Genomic DNA, 20,391 nt, shown 5'->3' on the forward strand with positions numbered 1-20,391 from the left:
AACGTGAGCTCTGTGGAGAACTGGTCCCATAATGAGCCTCGCTAAACAGCTTCTGCCTGTCCCGAAGACCCATCCCTGGCAGTTCAGGTGTTTTACATGGAGGTCCCATGCCAGGGCTGATCGCAAAGGAGGATGAAAGTGAGGCAGGGGAGGTGGAAGCCAACAGGTGCCGATGGTCCATGACTGAGCTGGACATTGCGTCAGTACCCAGCACCTGGCTCAGTCATGTTTCTAGGGAGTGGGGAAGGACACAGCTTGATTGAATTCCTGGTGGGGGCGGGGGGCGTGGGGGTGGGGCAGAGCTTGTCTGCTGGGGCCTCCCACCTGTCTACGCTCCAGTTTGCCTCCCTGGGCATCTCTTGGTTCCCAAGCCTTCTCCCGAGCAGTGAGATGGCTCGCCTGTGTTTAGACTGCTCCTGTTTAGTGTGTACGCGGTGGGAGGAGCCGGAGTTTCATCCTCTCCCCCAGGAGAGCTGAGTCAGGACTCTGCAACTGCTTCCGCCTGTGAGCAACAGGCAGAATAGGGGCCAAGGTGGAGCCCTCCAGGGAAGGCTAAGACAACCACCGCTTCTGAGGATGAGGTGATGATGGCGCGGCGCGCAGCAGCGGGCTCTAACAAGGGCAGTAGGGGCAATGAACTAATATGCCTTCTCTACTCTGAGCGCAGTGTAGAGTCCGCTCACCCACAGGCAAGCAGAACACAGAGTAACACAAATACAGGAAGCCGTCTACCAAAAGAAAGCTGCTGAGCGCTGGGCAATGTAGCACATATCCTTAATGCCAGCACTGGGAGGCAGAGGCAGGCTGATCTCTGTAGGTTCAAGGCCAGCCTGACACTGAGTTCAAGGACAGCCAGGTCTGTCTCAAAATAAAATGAACAAAAGCTAAAAAGCCCTCCTCTGACTCCAAGGCCACCAGTGCACAGACGTGCACATAGGCAGAACACACACACACACACACGTAAGAGTAAAAGTAAAACGGGGCATGGTGGCACACACCTTTAATCATAGCACTTAGGAGGCAGAGGCAGGTGGATCGCTGTGAGTTCAAGGCCAGCATGGTCTACAACGCTAGTCTAAGATAGCCAAGGCTACACAGAGAAACCCTGTCTTGCGGGGGGATGGGGGGGGGGGGAGAAAAGGAAAGGAAAAAAAAAAGTAAAAGTAAACAAATCTTTAATAGAGAAAAGATACCTTTACAACTAAGGCCTTTTATTTCCACTTCTCTGGCTGTGTATTCATAGGGAAGGGGCCCCTGTCTCTTAGGCCTCACACTGCATGTTTCTCGGGGTGCGGCAGCTGTTGCTTCAGCCAGGAATCCAGGTAACTTTTTCTTCGGGTTACGCTTTCCTTTCAGTTTCAGGAAGTCATCTCAGACCCTGCTAGGCACGCACATGAATCCTCTCAGAATCTTGCCCTTCCCAACTTGCTTGTGTATAATGCCAGTAGCATCGGGTGACACCATAGACTCAGCCAAGTTTGCCACGGCGACATTCACGGGGCATTCCTGTTTGACCCATACTTGTTTCTTTGGTGTCAGCAGCATGACTCTTCTCGTAAAGTCACGCATGCACATGTGGCCAAGTGAGTCTGTGTCGCCTAAGCTCAGCTGTAAGGCGTCCCCCTCTCTCCCCTATTGGGAGACATTTTGTCAAATTGCTGGAAGATGGCAGCTCTGGCTGAAAGCACTTAGCCTTCTTACAGTGCTTTTTATATTTTATTCATCTTTACTTATCGCGTCGGGGAGGGAAGACCCGTGCCACAGCACACGTGTGGAGGTCAGAGGAACACTTACAAGGAATCTCCTCTCTCCTTACTCCACCATGGGGTACCAGGTCACCTGGCTTCAACTGCTGCACCCTATTTAGAGTCTTATTCCTAAGTACTCTCCCACATAAGTCTTTAAAGGCTTTTGAGGCCAGGAAGAGCGATCCCAGCACTGAGGAGATTGAGGCAGGAGGATTGAGAGTTCAAGCCAGCCTGGGATACATAGGGAGATTATGTCTCAAAAGTGAATAAATAATTTAAAAGGGAAGAGAGATGCTTCCACCTTCCTTGATATGGCATCACTGTTAGTTCACAAGCAGATCCACTAGCCTGCCTCTCCATTGCTTGGCAACCTCTGACATCATTGCCTGCACCAGGTGTCTGCCAGATGCTTTGCAGCTGTGCATCAGATATAAAAGGACCAACCTGGCACCTTGTTTCTCTTGCTCTCTCTCTCTGCCTTGGTTTCCTCCCTTCCCTCTCTGCCAGCTCTCTCTCTCTCTCTCTCTCTCTCTCTCTCTCTCCTCTTGCTCTTTCTAGGTGTATCTCCCCTTTCTTTCTCTCCCCTCTCCTCATAATAAACTTTTTTCATAATATTAAATGTTGCAGCAGATTTCTCTCTCTTTTTTTTTTAATATTTATTTATTCATTTTGTATACAGTGTTCTGACTGCATGTACACCTGCAGGCCAGAAGAGGGCACCAGATCTCATTATAGACTGTTGTGAGCCTCCATGTGGTTGCTGGGAATTGAACTCATGACCTCTGGAAGAGCAGCCAATGCGCTTTAACCCCTTGAGCCATCTCTCCAGCCCAGCAGCAGATTTCTTAATGATAATAATCACAACCAGTATACATCCTATTTTGACATCACCTTTCCATGATATTGACTAGACAAGCAGGCACAGTCCCCTCATCTTGTCACTTGTCATGGTGGCGCTGTGAGTTCGAAGCCAGCCTGGTCTACAAACCAAGCCCAGGACAGCCAGGGCTACAGAAAAACCCTGTCTCGGAAAACAAAACAAAACAAAAATAAAAAGGAGATACTAAGAAGCATTTACTTGCCCCAGATCAGGAACCAACAAAGTATGGATACCACCAGGATCCAATGTGGTGAAGCAGTGAGTTTGATTGAGGTTACTTACAGGAATGTGGGTGAGAGGTTACTTTGAGGTACAGAAATGACTCAGACAGCTGCATCACTAAATTCCACTTCAGCACAGGTGACAGATAGGTTAAAACACTGGAAATCCAGACCATGTAGCTCAGCATGCAGACAGCTCAGTAGGGCGGAGAGGGTCATTTCCATGCAGTTTAGTTGGATGAATTTCTTCTTGGCAGCTCAGCTGGCCTCTTCTTCTAGTATGAGAGGGCGTGGCCTTGAACTCACTGGATAGTTGCTGATCCTGGTCTCCTAACACTCTTGCCCTTACTTGCCAAGTGCTGCCAATCTTGTGAAGTCTTACTTTATTTTATCTATTATTTATTTTTGAGGCAGTGTTTCTTTATGTAGACCAGGCTGGCTCCTAACTCACAGAGATCCTCTGTCTTCCAGGTGCTAGCTTACGTGTTTTATTTTATGTATCTAGATGATTTGTGCTGCATCTGTGCTAGTGCACTGTATGTGTGTCAGGCACCAGAGATGCCAGAAGAGAACACTGGAGCCCCTGGAACTGCTGTTACAGACAGGAGGGTCTTATGTTCCCAGGTGGAGGCTGGAAATTTAAATCTTTTTTTGTTTGGTTGGTTGTTTTGTTTTATTTATTCATTTATTTATTTTGAGACAAGGTTTCTCTGTGTAGTCCTGGCTGATCTGGAACTCACTTTGTAGACCTGGCTGGCCTCGAATTCAGAGGCTGACTTGTCTCTGTCTCCTAAGTGCTGGGAATGAAGGTGTGGTACGTGCCACCACCTCCTGGGCTTGGAGTCTTCTTAGGTAAGAGCGTGTGTGTGTGTGTGTGTGTGTGTGTGTGTGTGTGTGTGTGTGTGTGTGTGTGTTACTAGAATTGAACCCGGGGGTCCTTGGGGTGCTAGGCAAGTCTCCTATCACTGCGCTATATCCTCAGCGCAAAGCCTTGCAAACCAATTACAGTTCCTTCTGCGGATATAGGGAAAGGTCAACCTCAAATGCAATTTCTCTTGCTAAACTCCCAAGGCTGAGCTTCGGACACCAGACGCATACACCAGGCCAGCAACTAATTTTGCAGTGGACTGCAGCAGGTTGTGCACACACTCAATTTCACTTCCACTGCTGCCTACCTGCAGTGCTTGGTTCTCAAGATAAGCCCCCTTCTCTTTTGATGCCAAGCACAAGCCCCAAGTTGTTTGTATTATCTTCTCACATCCCGGCTCCCCACTCTCCCCAGGGTACCATCAATTTGCTAAGAGTCCAAGGAAAGGCTAACTTAACGTTTATCTCTTCATCGGAAAGGCTATCGTGAAGGACACAGATAAGGGACCTAGGGCAGGCTTATGGGAATGGGCGGAGTCGCTCTATGCCCTCTCTGTCACACCAGCTTCAGGAACTCTGTCCTTTTGTGGGGCTTTCTGTTTGTTTTGTTTTGTTTTATTAGAGATGTCCTCGTGTAAACACAATGAAATCAAAACCCTGAGGAACTTGATTGGACGAGAAGAGTGAGAGCCAGTGTTAGCAGCCGGGTGGGCCCCTCGCTTTCCTCATCCCTGATACCAGGCTGGGCCCCTCTGGTGGGTTACCAGCTCCTAGAAGAGGGTGGGAAAGGTTAGAATTTCTGTGGCTTCAGGTAGGTGAGGCAGGAGGATCGGTAGCTCAAGGTCATCCTCAGCCGTTCTACGTCAGCCTGAACTCAAACAAACAAACAAACGACAAAACCCAACTATGATCAGTCCTAAGGAAGAGAACTTCTAGTTTTTTCTGCCTTCCTTGGAAAAGAATTAGTCAGGGTGGGGTTGGGGGGGTGGAAGCATTAGCCTGGGTGGAGGGGGAGGGGGAAAGGTTGGGGGGGGGATGGAGTGGTGGTGGTGGGGCATTAGCCTACAATCTCACCACTCAGGATGCTGAGGCAGGAGGATCACAAGTTCCAAGCCAGCCTGAGTTTCACAGGGAGACTCTCTGAAGCCAAACACACCAGATTGTATTTATTGTAGTATCACATGCATCTTTGGAAATATGGATTTAAAACAAATCTGCTAAGCCGGGTGTGGCGGCACACGACTTTAATGCCAGCACTCAGGAGTCAGAGGCAGGTTGAACTGAGTTCGAGGCCAGCCTGGTCAACAGAGTGAGTTCCAGGACAGCCAGGGCTACACAGAGAAACCCTGTCTCAAAAAAAAAAAAAAAAAAAACAAAAAACAAACATCAAAAATGTATGATCGTCGTGGGGCCCACTTAAATCCCAATAACTGAAACACCAGATCAATACAGATGACAAAAACTTATTGTGATCAAGCCGCGACTGATCGATCAGGGCCACAGAACAGACTCTGCTGAACTGCGACCCTGAAGGGGATGAGACCATAAAGCAAGGGGGGCACAGGATGGCCTGCAGCATTGTCCAATCACATTTAAATTTTTTTTGTTTGCTTTTTGGTTTTTTGAGACAGGGTTTCTCTGTATAGCCTTGGCTGTCCTGTACTCACTTTGTAGACCAGGCTAGCCTTGAACTCACAGTGATCCGCCTACCTCTGCCTTCCAAGTGGAAAAAAATTTTTAAAAGATTTATTTATGGTTGCCGGGAATTGAACTCAGGACCTCTGGAAGAGCAGCCAGTGCCTTTAACCTCTGAGCCATCATCTCTCCAGCCTTGTCCAATCATGTTTTGTCATAAGGGGTTGAGCAAGGGGGTGTCCATCAGTCAGGACAGGAGCGGGTTCCTGGGCCTGGAAACATGAACTTAGTTGACCCTGCCAGCCAGGTGGAGAAGTTGTCCCTGAGATGGCTGGACTCAGACAACTGTCCCCTTACAACAGAAGCTGTCAGCTACTGGGAAGTCCCCAGCTTCCCTAGGGCCTGGGACCTTGAACTTAGTTCCTCCCTATAATGGAGTCTGAAGATGAAATGGTAGTATTTGGAATAAATTTCTTTTGTTTGTTCCCAACAATGATTTTTTTTAAAGATTTATTTATTTATTAAGCATACAGTTTTTTGCTTGCATGTACACTTACACACCGGAAGCAGGCCCTAGATCACATTAAAGATGGTTATGAGCCACCATGCAGTTGCTGGGAATTGAACTCAGGACTTTTGGAAGGTTTTACATGAAGGAGAAAGGGTGCTATAACACACTGATATTTTTCCCACCTTAAATAAGATATGACAGTAATCTGTTGTCACCTTGCAGACGAAGCTCCTCAGACAGCATTTGCTGCCTCTCCTCTAATTCACATGTGGAGGACCAGGGGCCACTGAGCTCACACCTGAGTCCTTTTTTTTTTTTTACTTTGAGACAGGGTCCCCCATAAATTTCCCAGGCTAGCCTCAACCTCGAGATTCTCCTACCCAAGGCTCATGAACGCCTGCTTACAGACACAGGTGACCGCGTTTCACTGTTCATGTCCATCTAATTTCACAGGTGCCTAAGCTTCCCTGCCTCCCCGGCCCCAGGTGCTTAGCCCTAACCCAGGCAGACCACTGGAGGTCCCAGGAGAGGAGACCCACTGTCTCAGCTTCCGAATCAGCTGAATTACAGGCCTCTGCGCTATACCCACTCCTGTGACTTAGAGGATTTGGTGTAGATTTATTTTCTTTATTGTTGTGGTTGTTTGAGACAGGGCCTACAAGTAGTACCCCAGGCTGGTCTGGCGATGGTAGTGGCGCACGCCTTTAATCCCAGCACTCGGGAGGCAGAGGCAGGCAGATCGCTGTGAGTTCGAGGCCAGCCTGGTCTACAAAGTGAGTCCAGGACAGCCAAGGCTACATAGAGAAACCTTTTCTCGAAAAAAAAAAAGTATCCCAGGCTAGCCTCAAAGTAGCTATACAGCCAAAGATAACCCTGAACGTCTGTCTTATCCTTTTGTCCGTCCACTTCTGCAGAGGTGGGACTATGGGCGTGTCCACCACACCCGGTTTTTGTGGTGCTACGGATGGAACTCAGGCTTACTGCTTGCTACCAGCTGAGCTACAACGCCAGTCCCATCCTGTCCAGTCCCGCTCCTATCCCCTAGAGACAAGGTCTTACTCTAGCCTGAGCTACATAGGCATAGTGACACACCTGTCCTTCCTTCCCTTCCCCACTGGGCACTAGGGATAGAACCCAAGGCTCTGTGCATGAACAATCTATAAACAAACTACACCCCCCAGATATACTCTCCAGACTCTAGGGGACAGAATGACTGAGTAGGGAGGTCACAAACCGGAAGGAGATACCTATCAGAGGCCAGCACTGGTGGTGGTGGTGGTGTGTCACAAGGTCCAAACCCCAGAAAATAGAAATGTTTAGAATGCCTGGGGCAAGCTGCCCGTGGTGGCGCCTGACCTTAATCCCAGCACTCCGGAGACAGAAGCAGTTGGATCTCTGAGTTCAAGGCCAACCTGGTCTACAGAGCATTCCAGAGAGTTCCAGGGCAGTCAGAGAGCCACACAGGGAAACCCTGTCTGGAAAAAAACACAAAAAGAATGCATGGGCATTAGGCTGGCAAGCACATCTTCTCCATCGAAGGTACTGCAAGTTCGGTCCTTCTGCCACTGACTCTCAGGGACTTATTGGGCTTCTGGGGGTACAAAGAAAGGCTGCAGTAGTGGGTCATTCTCCCCAGATGGCATCTGTTAACGAGACGGGACACTGTTCTGTGTAGAAGTGGAGTTAAAGCCGGTCTCTCCATACCATAATCAGAAAGCTCAAGGCAGGAGAAACTTTGAGAGGGAAGGTCTGAAGCTCCAACAGTATTAAGGTGGGACACTGCTCAGGTAGGAGGAGGCAGCCTTGAGGGCCACAGAGCAAAAGCACCAGCCCTCCAAGGGAATGTGACTCCTTGAATGGAGAATCGAGCTCTCGGAAGCCTCTCTTCCCTGGGCTCAGTGTCTCAGTCCATGCTCAGTAAGTCACTTCCCTGCCCTAAGGACAAAGGTTTTTTGTTTTGTTTTCCTTTTCTTCTTTTGGTTTGTGCCTGTGTTTTTTGTTTGTTTTGGCTGGTTTTTCTGAGACAGAATTTCTAAGTGTAGCCCTGGCTGGCTTGTACTCTCTTTAAACCAGGTTGGTCTTGAACCCACAGAGATCCGAGTGCCTCTGCCTCGCCACTGCTGGGATTAAAGGCGTGTGCCACGTTTTCTGGTCTGTCTGTCTGTCTGTCTTTCTTTCTTCCTCTCTCTTTCTTTCTCTCTTTCTCTCTTTCTTTCCTTCTTTCTTTCTCTCTTTCTTTCCTTCTTTCTTTCTCTCTCTTTCTTTCTTTCTTTCTTTCTTTCTTTCTTTCTTTCTTTCTTTCTTTCTTTCTTTCTTTCTTTCTTTCTTTCTTTCTTTCTTTCTTTCTTTCTTTCTTTCTTTCTTTCTTTCTTTCTTTCTTTCTTTCTTTCTTTCCGAGACAGGGTTTCTCTATGTAACAGCCCTGGCTGTCTGTCCTGGACTTGCTTTGTAGACCAGGCTGGCCTCGAACTCAAGCGATCCTCCTGCCTCTCTCTGCCTGCTGGGATTAAAGGCATGTGCCACACCACCACGCATGGCTCTCGGCGCGCTTTTCTAGAAACCCAGATTCCAAGGTTTTTCTATAAGATTCTGAGAAGAGTGGGTGTTTTGGTCACCTAGTCCTAACTTAGCAACTCTTAGCAAGTGCTTTCCTAGGAGCAAAGGCCCTTAAGCTTTTGGCCGCAGGCCGCTCGGTTCTTTAGTTCCTTAGGGCTCGGAGACTCAGGGGGCCGGTCGGTCCTGGGGGCAGAGCCGCGATTCCCTTTGCAGCCCGTCACCCTTCCCCCTCCCCGCAGGCTTTTGCACACGACGCGCGGCGGGCGGCTTCACACGAGACGGCGAGGGCCGGGGATAAAGCCGGCGGCGCTGGGCGCAGCGGCCGGACCGGAGCGGAAGGCGAGTGCGCGCTGCTATCGTCCCGCGCGCAACTTGTAGGGCGCACTGGGAGAGGCGGCTCTGCAGACCATGGACAAGCAGAATCTGCTGGAGAGCACGCGCGGAGCCCGGTAGGTTCAAGCCCCAAGGGGCGGGAATCTGAGCAGCAGCACACACGCACCTCCTCTTTGCCTAGCCTGGCAGTGGTTGGTTGGGGCAGGGGCTTGAACTGGGATCCCGCCAAAGAGGGATGGAGTGAGGTAATAGGAGGAAATTGGCGGAGGCTTCGTAGCCTCGGGAATCACCTGTCTCACCTGGCTAAGCACACAGATGTCAGAGGGGGGACAGAGTCGGGTGCCTGGAACCCCGCCTTCACCCCAGCACTTTGATCCCAGGCAGCCCTGAGGAGTGGAGGCCCTGAGCTTCGGTCTTTTGCTGCTATCTGAGCCAGAACTCTGCTCTTTCTTTGCGCTTGACTGGACGGCCTGCCCTTTGGCTAGTTCGCCAAGACTCTCCTCTAGGCCTGGGAAGGGGTGAAGGAGGAGGGATCAGCTTAGAACAAGGTCCCAAGACTCACCTGCCCAGCATCCAATATAACATTGGTCTTTCATTTCTGATCACCCGCCTCGCACTGCTGTGCTCGGAGCGTCCTTTCTCGCTCTGGAAACGTGGAACCAGCAATACGCCCAGAGGCCAGCTTTGTGCTTCCTCCGCCTGAGGGTTTTGTTTTGTTTTTTTTTTTTTCTCTCCTTCCTCTGACCGCCAGGTCGTACTTAGGATCTCTGTGGAAGAGTGAGGCTGGCTGGATCCCTCCAGTGGACTTGCCTGCCGTTGAGCTGGCTGTCCAGAGCAACCATGATTGCCATGCGCAGAAGGAGTCTGGCAGTCACCCTGACCTCAAGAAGCAGAGGGCCTGGCGCAAGCTCTATGTGGCCTCTGCCATCTGTCTGGTGTTCATGATCGGAGAAATCATTGGTAAGGCCGTGTGTGTGGGTTAAGTGAAGTCGGTGCCCGGATGGGCAGAGTGCTCCCACCAATGCCAATGGCACCAATGGCCGGTCCTGTTTGATTGATTAGTTTTAATAGTATTCTCCTGCCACCGAAACAAGCCAATGCAAGACGAATTAAAGTATAAAGGCAAGTTTATTGGGGGTCAGTAATCTGACAGGTTCACAGGTCCCAAGGAAAGAGGCCAGGGAGCCACCATGTTGACCAGACTAGCACAACACACACACGCACACGCGCGCGCGCGCACACACACACACACACACACACACACACACACACACACACACACACACACGCATGCACAGGGAGAGGGTGGGGGGAGAGAGACAGAGACCAAAATGTCTGGATTATACAGTAAAGAGCCTTTGGGGAAAGAGAAAGCCTAACCCCTGGGCTGGAAAGTTCAGAAAAGATGGCGGGGTATGTCACCCATGTCCTGTAACAGGTAGGGACTGAGGGATGCTGAGAGAAGCCAGAGAGAGGCCAGGTCTGATTTTATATGTTAAATAGGCACCTCAGCCACTTGTCAGGAGTCTGAAACCCAACAAGTCTCTCTGTCTCTGTCTCTCTCTCTCTCTCGAGGGAAGGTCTCACTAAGTAACCTTAGCTGGCCCGAAACTGCTAATGCCTGCCCTGCCTCTGCTTCCAGAGTGTTGGGATTAAAGGTGTGTGGCACCACATCCATCAATATGTATTTATTTATTTGCTTTTCTAGGCAAGGTTTCTCTGTGTAGTCCTTGCTGTTTTAACTCCCTCAGTAGATCAGGCTAGCCTTGAACTCAGAGATCTGCCTGCCTCTGCTTCCTAGGTGCTGGATTAAAGGCACAGGCCTTTTTTAAAAAAGGTCTGGAGAGAGAGCTCAACAGTTAAGAGCACTGTCTGTTTTTCCAGAGGTCCTGAGTTCAGTTCCCAGCAACCACATGGTGGCTCACAGCCATCTATAATGTGATCTAATGCTCTCTTCATGTACTTGTTCAGGAGTACATGCAGATAGAGCACTTATTATATACATAAAATAAATAAATGAAAAAAAATTTTTTTGGTTTTTCAAGACAGGGTTTTCCTGTGTATCCTTGGCAGTCCTGGACTCGCTTTATAGACCAGGCTGGCCTTGAGCTCACAGAGATCCACCTGCCTCTGCCTCCTGAGTGCTGGGATTAAAGGTGTGTGCCACCACCTCCTGGCTTTTTTTGTTTTGTTTTGTTTTTTGAGACAGGGTTTCTCTGTGTAGCCTTGGCTGTCCTGGACTTACTTTGTAGACCAGGCTGGCCTCGAACTCAGCAATCTGCCTGCCTCTGCCTCCAAGTGCTGGGATTAAAGGCGTGTGCCACCACGCCCGGCTAATAAAGGAATCTTTAAAAATAAGATCATTAACTGAGCATCTACTTTGCTTTTTCTATTCCTAGTTGAGTTTGATTTTCTTTCCTTTCTTATCCTCTTTTCATTTTCTTTTATTTATTTTGAGACAGGGTTTCTCTGTGTAGGCCTGGCTATCCTGGACTCGGTAGACCAGGCTGGCTTTGAACTCAGAGATCCACCTACCTCTACCTCCTGAGTGCGAGGGTTAAGGGCATACGCCACCACCACCTGAACTTGATTTTCACATTCACCCTGGATGTAGACGTTAAGTCCTTTCACAGGAGAAATGGAGGCTCCGTGTGGTCACACATTTCACCGTAGTACAACTAAGAGATGCAGAGACCTTAAACCCAATGTGTCTCCCAGGGCTTGTGGTCTCTCTGCTGTACACAGCTGGGGGAGTTGACCCTGGGGGAACCTCAGCCTCCCGCTCTCCCTCTTGCAGGTGGGTACCTGGCGCACAGCCTGGCCATCATGACTGACGCAGCTCACCTGCTCACCGATTTTGCCAGCATGCTCATTAGCCTCTTCCCCCTGTGGGTGTCTTCCCGACCGGCCACCAAGACCATGAACTTCGGCTGGCAGAGAGCTGGTAAGGACCTTCGCTGGGCCAGAAGTAGACGGTGTTGGTCAAGGGAAAAACAGGTCAGAAATAGGACTTTTGTTTAGAATGTTAATGTTTTGAGTCAGCATCTCTAGTGGTCTAGGCTGGCCTCTTAACTCACTCTGTAGCCCAGGCTGGCCTCTTAACTCACTCTGTAGCCCAGGCTGACTTCAGATTCATAGTAACTCTACTGTTAAAACCTCCCTCGCCCCAAGAACTCGAATGAAGGAGTTTGCCATCCCAGGGATGCCAGGCTAGGAGAAGGGCTCCTACGGGGGCGTCCCTGAGCAAGCCAAGAAGGTAACTTCTGTGGGGGAAGAGGGTATCTGCCTTCTGTCTTCTCAGCACCCCCAATCTGATGGGGCAGGCTTGGTGCCAGGATTCTGGGAGCTCCTAGTTAAAAGAGAAGCAAAGTTAGAAAGCCTTAAGCTGTTCACTGCTGGATGGCACTGACACTTACTTTCCTGTAGGGAGGGGTGGCCCAGTGTCCTCAGTCACAGTTTGTCAGTTGAACAAGACAAGGAGCTTGGCATGGCTCAGCTGTTTAGGCCTATTGCTCTTAGCTCACATCTGTAACTCTAGCCCTGGGGGGATCTGGGCCCTCTTCTGGCCTGCTACCTTAATTGACCCTACCTTTATTTGATGGGAGCGAGGGACCGGGACTGGGACCTGGGAATATGCCAGGGGAGGTAGAGACAGGTGAATCTCTTTGAGTTCAAAGCTACCCAGGGTACATAAAAAAACATCAAAGGGAGGCTCTCAAACTCAGGCAGTCCCTCTTCCTTGCCTTAAGTCTCTCTCATTCTGGGATTAGAGATGAGCGCCTCTGCTCTGGCTAAAATATGTATTAGTGTCGCTTTTTTCCCACACAAAGCAAACAAGGTTGACCTAGGTGACTCTCTAGCTCTGGTGTACTCTGATATAAGTTGGCTGGTGGGATGACCCCAGGCCCTGGCTTTACAGTGGGAAGGGCTGACGTGCAGGGAGTAGCCCCTCCCACCCTCAGCAAAGTGGGCGGGGCCAACATGCAGGGAGGAGCCCCTCCCACCCTTAGCGCCCCAGCTTGGGTTGCTGTTAAGGTTGGGCTCCTATCCAGAGATCCTTGGAGCCTTGCTGTCCGTGCTGTCCATCTGGGTGGTGACTGGGGTGCTCGTGTACCTGGCTGTGCAGCGACTGATTTCTGGAGATTATGAGATCAAAGGAGATACCATGTTGATCACGTCGGGCTGCGCTGTGGCGGTGAACATCATGTGAGTGTGGCCAGCTCCCTATAAGTCACCCCCACCCCCACCCAGGGGAAGGAGCCCTTGCTTCCCTTCCAGCACTGGCCACTAGGAGTGAATTTTCCTCGTGGTCTGAGCTCAGGCACCTGCTGTACATGGGTCCCCCTTTAGGCCTTAGGACGAGGATATGGGAGCTTAGAGATATGTGCCCCATCATTTCACCCCTACATTATGTGTCAGAGAACAACCTTAGAGGCCGTGCACAGCCAAGGGGATGCTTCTGGTCCATGCTGGAACAAAGGCCAAGTCAGGCTGACGTGGCTAAACCTGGTCTCTGTAACCGAAGGGGTGGGTGGGTAGAACATGGGTTTCGGCCTTCGATCTCCTGTGCTTACTGTCTCAGTCTCCCCGGGATGCGATGAGCCACATGACTTCCTCATTGGCCCCCTTGCTCTGAAATTCAGCTGTGCGGATTGTGCCCAGACAGCCTCCCATTATGGGCAGAGCTCTTTGCCCCCGTGGCTAGGAGCCAAGGCTGGAGGGCGAGATTCCTAAACCTACGAGGGTCACTGAGTGCTCTGGGGCTTCGCAACTGCACCCTCAGGGAGGCCGGCCCTAATGGGCAGACTGTGCCTGGCTGCCTTGAAACCTTTGCTAGCTCACCTGGGGCTTTGTCTGCTTCCGCAGAATGGGGCTGGCCCTCTATCAGTCGGGACATGGGCACAGCCACGGTCAGGGACACAGCCACGGTGACCATGTCGACAGCAGCCAGCAGCCGAACCCCAGTGTCCGAGCTGCCTTCATCCATGTGATTGGGGACCTTCTGCAGAGTGTGGGCGTCCTGGTCACAGCCTATATCATATACTTCAAGGTCAGAGCTGGGCACAGAGGGAGGGGCTGGGCCGGTGGTTCCTGGGGCTGCTCTGCACAGAGTCCCTCCAGCTGGGCATGAGAGGGACACAGAAAGGGAAGGAATATCTATTTAATACTTACCGAGGAGGGTTGGCACCTTTCATTTTTACAACAAGCCTGGAAGGTAGGCGGTTGTGTTCCACGCAGTTCAGCAGTTTCACACATAAGTTGTGACGCTGGGTCTAAGCCCCAACGCTTTGTGTTGCTAAAGCCCAGGTGTTGCCCATCACGCAGAGGCAGTGAGACAGTAGAGAGAAGCCGGGTGTGGCTGAGGCTGTGTGGTGAATGAATTGCTTCGTCTCATCTATAAAATGGGAATGGTGGGGCTGGAGAGATGGCTCAGAGGTTAAGAGCACTGTCAGCTCTTCCAAACGTCCTGAGTTCAAGTCCCAGCAACCACATAGTAGCTCACAGCCATCTATAATGAGATCTGGTGCCCTCTTCTGGCCTGCAGGCACACGTAGGGGCAGAATGCTGTATAAATAATAAGTAAATAAAATCTTTGAAAAAAAAATGGGGATGGTGAATCAGATGCTGAGGTTTCTTTTATGCTTTGCCTGTGTCTCAGCTCTTTAGGAAAACATGTGTCCTGAGCTCTTCTGAGTGGAGAGTAGAATAGAAAACTGAAAAAAGAGAGAGAGCTGGGCATGGTGGCACACGCCTTTAATCCCAGCACTTGGGAGGCAGACCAGGCCAGCCTGGTCTACAAAGTGAGTCCAGGACAGCCAAGGCTACACAGAGAAACCCTGTCACAAAACAAAACAAAAAAACAGCAACAAAACAAAAAAGGAAGAAGAGAGACCCTCCCAGATACTGTGCGGGTGGGAAGGGAATAGGGAGATCCAGGGAGATTCTGAGGAGCCCCAGGCTTGTCTCCTTTCAATGCAGCCCGAGTACAAGTATGTGGACCCCATCTGCACCTTCCTCTTCTCCATCCTGGTCTTGGGAACAACGTTAACCATCCTGAGAGATGTGATCTTGGTTCTCATGGAAGGTAACTCTGGGCCCTGGGGTTTGAGACGAATGAGGGGTGCATGAGGGGGCGCGTGTATGTGATGTCCGTGTTCGTCTTGTTAGGCTGTGTGTGGAAACCGCAGGTTGCCGTGTTCTCCTCACCATAACTTTTGTTGTTATTGTTTTTTTTTTTTAATTAATTCATTTTGTGTGTATGAGTGCCCTGTCTGCACATATACCTGCAGGCCAGAAGAGGGCACCAGATCTCATTACAGATGATTGTGAGCCATCATGTAGTTGCTGGGAATTGAACTTAGGACCTCTGGAAGAGCAGACGGTGCTGTTCTTAACTGCTGGGCTTCTTTCCAGCCCTTGTTTTGTTTGTTTGTTTGTTTGAATATTTCAAGACAGGGTTTCTCTGTGTAGCCTTGGCTGTTCTGGACTTGCTTTGTAGACCAGGCTGGTCTTGAACCCACAGATTCATCTGTTTCTGCCTCTACAGTGCCCTCCACACCCGGTTAACCTTTTTTTTTTTTTTTTTTTTTTTTAATTGCCTATTTGGGCCTTTTATTGAACCTAGAGTGTCTGGTTCTTAAAGCTCGCTGGCCAGCAAGCCACTTGGGTCTATGTGTCTTCCACTTCCACGCAGCTCTAGGATTACTGGAGAGGATTGTCCCACCTGTCTGTTTTGGTTTTGTTGTGTGTGGGTGCTGGGTAGCTGAACTCGGGTCCTCACTTTACTCACTGAGCCCTCTCCCCAGATCTGGTACTTAGGAAGCTGCCTGTTTCTGCCTTCCCTGTCTGGGATCACAAGAGTGCATGTGTGTGTGTGTGTGTGTGTGTGTGTGTGTGTGTGTGTGTGTGTGTGTGCACGCGTGCGTGCGTGTGCGCGCGCGCACGCCTGCCTGTCAATGTATAGTGTGAGTTCTGAGGGATCTAATAACTAGCACCCGAAGTATCTCCCCAGCCTGTCTTTGGGGCTCTCTCTCAGCCTGTGGCCCACAAGGTCTAAAGAGCCTCAAGGACAGTGTGGGTGTTTGGAGAACCACTGCACTCAGTGGGAGCTGGGACCTGGAACCTAACATTGGTCCTCTGGGCTGTGAGTTAATCAGGTGTGACAGGTTCCAGTGGGTGCTTGGCCTCCCTCTAGGCCCAGGGGTGCCTCCCGCCCTGCTTGGAAGTATGTCTTCCCTAGCTGGTCACAAGGCTGGGTGGTGGCCTTGGTAACACCTGGAGCTCCAGCCTGCCCCACAGTCATCAGGTGCCTTTTCCCAGGAAGACTGAGATTCTGGTTTTCGGGGGTTTTTTGTTTTTGTTTTTGTTTTTCTTTTCTTCTTCTTTTTTGCAAATTCCACCTCCCAAAAGCATGTACCATCATACTTTTTTTTTTTTTTTTTAAATGATTTTACTTTTGAGACAGGATCTCACTGTGTAGCCCTGGCTGTTCTGGAGCTCACTCTGACTCTGTGGCCCAGACTGGCCTCAGATTCACAGAGATCCACCTACCCACCCCTGCTGAGTGCTAGGATCAAAGGGGGCTGGGAATCGAACTTTGATCCTCTGGAAGAGCAGCAAGTGCTCCCAACCCTGCGCCACCTTGCTGATCCTTTGTTGTTTTTGTGGCAGGGTCTCTAGGTGCAGCTCAGATTAGACTGCCCGGGGCCTCCCTAGTGTTGCAAATATAAGCACTCACTGCCATAGTTACTGAGTGAATCCATATCACCGTAGTCCTTTCCCACAGGTCTCAGGGCCTACCCTCTGTTCCTGCCTCAGCTGCAAAGTGGTCATTGGTCAGCCTGGAAATACCTGTGATTCACAGGGCTCTCTCAAACTTTAGGCCTTGGGGCTGAGGGTCAGGGATGGTTGGAAGAGTAGAGTGCTGTGGCCTGAGGGTTGGCAGGAGCTTCAAGCAGTCTTCTCCAACCAGAGGACTAGCCTTGCCGGCCTGGTGGCACCACCGCTGCAATCCCAGCACCCAGGAAGCTGAAGCACAGAAATCTTGGGGTCCAAGACCAGCTTGGGGGTACTTAGCAAGACTTGTTTTTTTGTTTGTTTGTTTGTTTGTTTCAAGACAGGGTTTCTCAGGCTGGAGAGATGGCTCAGTGGTTAAGAGCGCCAACTGCGCTTCCAGAGGTCCTGAGTTCAATTCCCAGCAACCACATGGTGGCTCACAACCATCTAATGTAATCTGATACCCTCTTCTGCAGATGAAGCACTCATATGCAATAAATAAAATAAATAAATCTTAAAAAAAAACGACAGGGTCTCTCTGTGTGGCCTTGGCTGTCCTGGACTCACTTTTGTAGACCAGGCTGGCCTCGAACTCACAGCAAACTCACAGCAAACTCACAGCGATCTGCTTGCCTCTGCCTCCCTAGTGCTGGGATTAAAGGCGTGTGCCACCACCACCCCGCAAGACTCTTGTCTAAAAAACAAATAAAATGAAAATATGCGCGAGGTTTTCTAGGCACTGACCTTATAGCTGTGAGCAAAACAGACTGCTGCCCTTGTGGGTTTTTTCATTCCAGACGATAGCTACATTAGTGAGGTCATAGGTCACTCCAGGTGGTCTTACCTGTGATAAGACAGAGCGAGGAATGAGAACTGTTAACCAAGGAGGCCGGCTGAGTAGATGGGCGGAGGGGGGGAGGGGGGGCGGCAGCATTTAGCATTCTGTTTGATGTCCTCAGGGACTCCCAAAGGTGTGGACTTCACAACCGTGAAAAATCTCCTGCTGTCCGTGGATGGGGTGGAAGCCTTACACAGCCTGCACATCTGGGCGCTGACTGTGGCCCAGCCAGTGCTGTCTGTCCACATAGCTATCGGTGAGTGAAGGTGAAGGGGGAGGCAGCAGAGGCTGGGGGGGGGGGAGAAGGAGGGGGGGCCATCCCGAGGGTTTGCCAAGGCTCTGGCCACATCCTGAGCAGTTATATGCCCTTTGAGCCTTACCACTGCCTTTTATGGAGAAAGGTAAGCTAGGCCCTGCTTGGGGTGGCCACTATCCCTTGTACCGGAGCAATGGAGTGAGTGGATGGGGGAGACAGACTTAAGCGGGAAGGCCAGAGATTCGAGCTCTCAGGCTTGCCTGATACAGGATAGCCCCTAGCGTTTCTTGTCCCCTAATCTGTACCCGAGGGGTAGATGCGAGGCCTAGGACGCCATGTTTCTCTTTTCCCAGCTCAGAATGCTGATGGCCAGACTGTGCTGAAGGCGGCCAGGGACCGTCTCCTGGGGAAATTCAATTTCCACACCATGACCATCCAAATCGAGTGTTACTCCGATGACATGAAAGACTGCCAGCAGTGCCAAGGCCCCTCAGACTGACTGCCAACACAGAGACTATCCCGTTGGAGGCATGGCCAGCATCCAGCCAGGACTCCAGGCTCAAGGCACAGCCTGGTCCACTCCTCAGTGGGACTCCCCTTGGCCTCTATGAGCCACAGGATGGGGACAAGATAGATGAGGCCCTGCTTCTTTTCCAGGGCTGTGTTTGAGCTGGATCTTCCACTGATGGTCATCCTAAGACTGCAGCTGGAAAGACACGGAGGCACAGAGGGGAACTTTGGGGTGTCCTGTATGACCCAGCATCTTTGTGTCTTGAGCAAAAAAAAAAGAAAAAAAATTGAACAAGATACATGTTACTGGGAAGTCAGGGCTCCCTTTCATAGGCTTGGTCTCGTGGATAAAAGAACTTTTGAAACGCACTCAGAAGGAAGATCTGAAGACATTTTATTAGAATTTTGGGAGGACAGCCCACAGGCCAGGCAAGCTGTGAGTCTCAGCAGGTGCTGGGAGAGGAGTAAGGAGAAAGCCTTTTGAGTCAGGGGTCAGCAATGGAGTTCTGTCAACAATTGAATGGCTATGGGGGGGGGGGTGGTAGGGAAGCGGGGAGGGGGACAGTGAGGACAGTGAGAAAGCCACAAACACCCCTCTGCCACACTCACTCACTTATGTGCGCCAACCCCCCTCCAACACACTAATAAAATTTAAAGATGAAAATGAAGAGATAAAAGGGGGAAAGGAGAAATCATGTTTTTTAATTAGAATTTTGGAAAACAAGCTAACTTAGCAGCGGCTTGGGGGACGGGGAGTGAGGGCCCAGAGAGCCCTAAGTACCCTAATCAAGGGAAAATCCTTTTAGTTCCTTAGCATGTCTTTGGGTGGTGACTGGCAGGCCCAATTGCATGAACTCTTTAAAAAGAACGTACGTGCATGCGTAGAGGTTGGACAACTTTGTGGAGTTGTTTCCGCTTTTACGTGAATTCCTGAGGTGGACGTCAGGTTGTCAGGCCTGAGCCATCCTGAGGGAGGGGAGCATGGGATGCAAGGCTCTCGGCTTTGCAACCTGGTTAGTTACACCTTCCCCCTGGGCCAGGGATACAGCTTAGTTTCCATTGTTTTGACCAGGAGTGCTTTGCTTCTAGGAGAGGCTGGGCCGTAAGGATCCCACTTGCTTTACCCAGTTGGTCCCCAGAAATTGCCTCACGGATCCGCAGCAGTTGGGAGCAGAGGCCCCTCCCTCTGGCTACAACATGGCTTGCCAAAGCCATGGGGCCTGAATTCATCCAAAATCACCCTGAAGAGCCGGGCGTGATGGCGCACGCCTTTAATCCCAGCACTCAGGAGGCAGAGGCAGGCGGATCACTGTGAGTTCGAGGCCAGCCTGGTCTACAAAGTGAGTCCAGGATGGCCAAGGCTACACAGAGAAACCCTGTCTTTAAAAAAAAAAAAAAAAAAAAAAATCACCCTGAGACGTGGGGCCAGAGGTCACCTGATGCCTTCTCTGTGCCTTGGTCACATTGGCTGTGGGTCCCATGTGACTTCCCAGAGGAGTTGGCCTCTTAGTAGTGGAGACCTGGCTGTTTGCTTCTTTCCAGCACCCCAGCCCAGGAAGCCATGTCAATGTGTCCACAGGCCTTGACACAAGTGGTGGCAAGGACAGATTCCAGTTGGGATCCTGCCCTCAGAGCCCCAGGGGCTAGGCTATTTCCCTTGAGACTGTAGACCCTGCTCTGGTGCCTAGGTGACAAGACCTAGTTCAAACCTAGGGATGAGGACCAACAAGGAGGGGGTTGTTCATGGAGTCTGTGAAAAATCCTTGGAACTGGGCTGAGGTAACAAGATGTGAGAGAACTGTCGCCAGTCTCCTAGAGGTGACAGGCCTACTTCTTAGGATGCCCTGGGCCAAAGTGTACGTACATCTGTTATTGGAGGCCAGTCCTTAAGGTTGTCACTTCTCAGGTGCCTGTGACTCATACAGAGAGCAGGAACTTTGTGACACCTCCCCCACATGATTGTGAGGACAGCGGAGCCAGCCGCACACCTGAGGTTGGGTATTGGTCGATTTGATCAGTCCTGGAAAAAGCTGTTGTGAAAGGCCAGACAGGCCTCCCCACCCTCCTGTATTGACTGCCCTGGCACAGTAAGAAGAAAGGCGTGGAGTTTGCCTCCATCAACGCCACCCTATTTTTGTTAGTTTGTTTTTCGAGACCGGGTTTCTCTGTATAGCTCTGGTTGGCCTAGACTCGCTTTGTAGACCAGGCTGGCCTTGAACTCACAGCAATCCGCCTCCTGGGATTAAAGGTGTGCATCACC

The 20,391-nt window shown here is 50.7% G+C and overlaps 1 protein-coding gene across 1 annotated transcript; it reads left to right on the forward strand.

The window, feature by feature from the left end:
• The first annotated feature begins 107 nt into the window (after positions 1 to 107).
• Positions 108 to 18,566, forward strand: Slc30a2 (solute carrier family 30 member 2). The gene is made up of 10 exons (XM_051171073.1): positions 108 to 199; positions 8,658 to 8,757; positions 8,797 to 8,867; positions 9,503 to 9,711; positions 11,549 to 11,695; positions 12,804 to 12,957; positions 13,618 to 13,801; positions 14,731 to 14,836; positions 17,487 to 17,621; positions 17,975 to 18,566. Exons 1-10 carry the CDS (start codon positions 108 to 110, stop codon positions 18,118 to 18,120), a joined length of 1,344 nt encoding a protein of 447 aa, XP_051027030.1. The 3' UTR covers positions 18,121 to 18,566.
• The last annotated feature ends 1,825 nt before the right edge of the window (positions 18,567 to 20,391 follow it).

Source organism: Acomys russatus, chromosome 29, assembly GCF_903995435.1.
Source record: "Acomys russatus chromosome 29, mAcoRus1.1, whole genome shotgun sequence".
In the NCBI taxonomy this organism is placed as follows: domain Eukaryota; kingdom Metazoa; phylum Chordata; class Mammalia; order Rodentia; family Muridae; genus Acomys; species Acomys russatus.

Excerpts from the sequence above, each read along its gene's own strand:
- Slc30a2 (XM_051171073.1), top strand. The coding sequence starts at position 108 with ATGCCAGGGCTGATCGCAAAGGAGGATGAAAGTGAGGCAGGGGAGGTG. Across the intron at positions 8,868-9,502 it reads GAGAGCACGCGCGGAGCCCG|GTCGTACTTAGGATCTCTGT; the intron begins GTAGGTTCAAGC and ends TCTGACCGCCAG. Across the intron at positions 14,837-17,486 it reads GATCTTGGTTCTCATGGAAG|GGACTCCCAAAGGTGTGGAC; the intron begins GTAACTCTGGGC and ends TGATGTCCTCAG.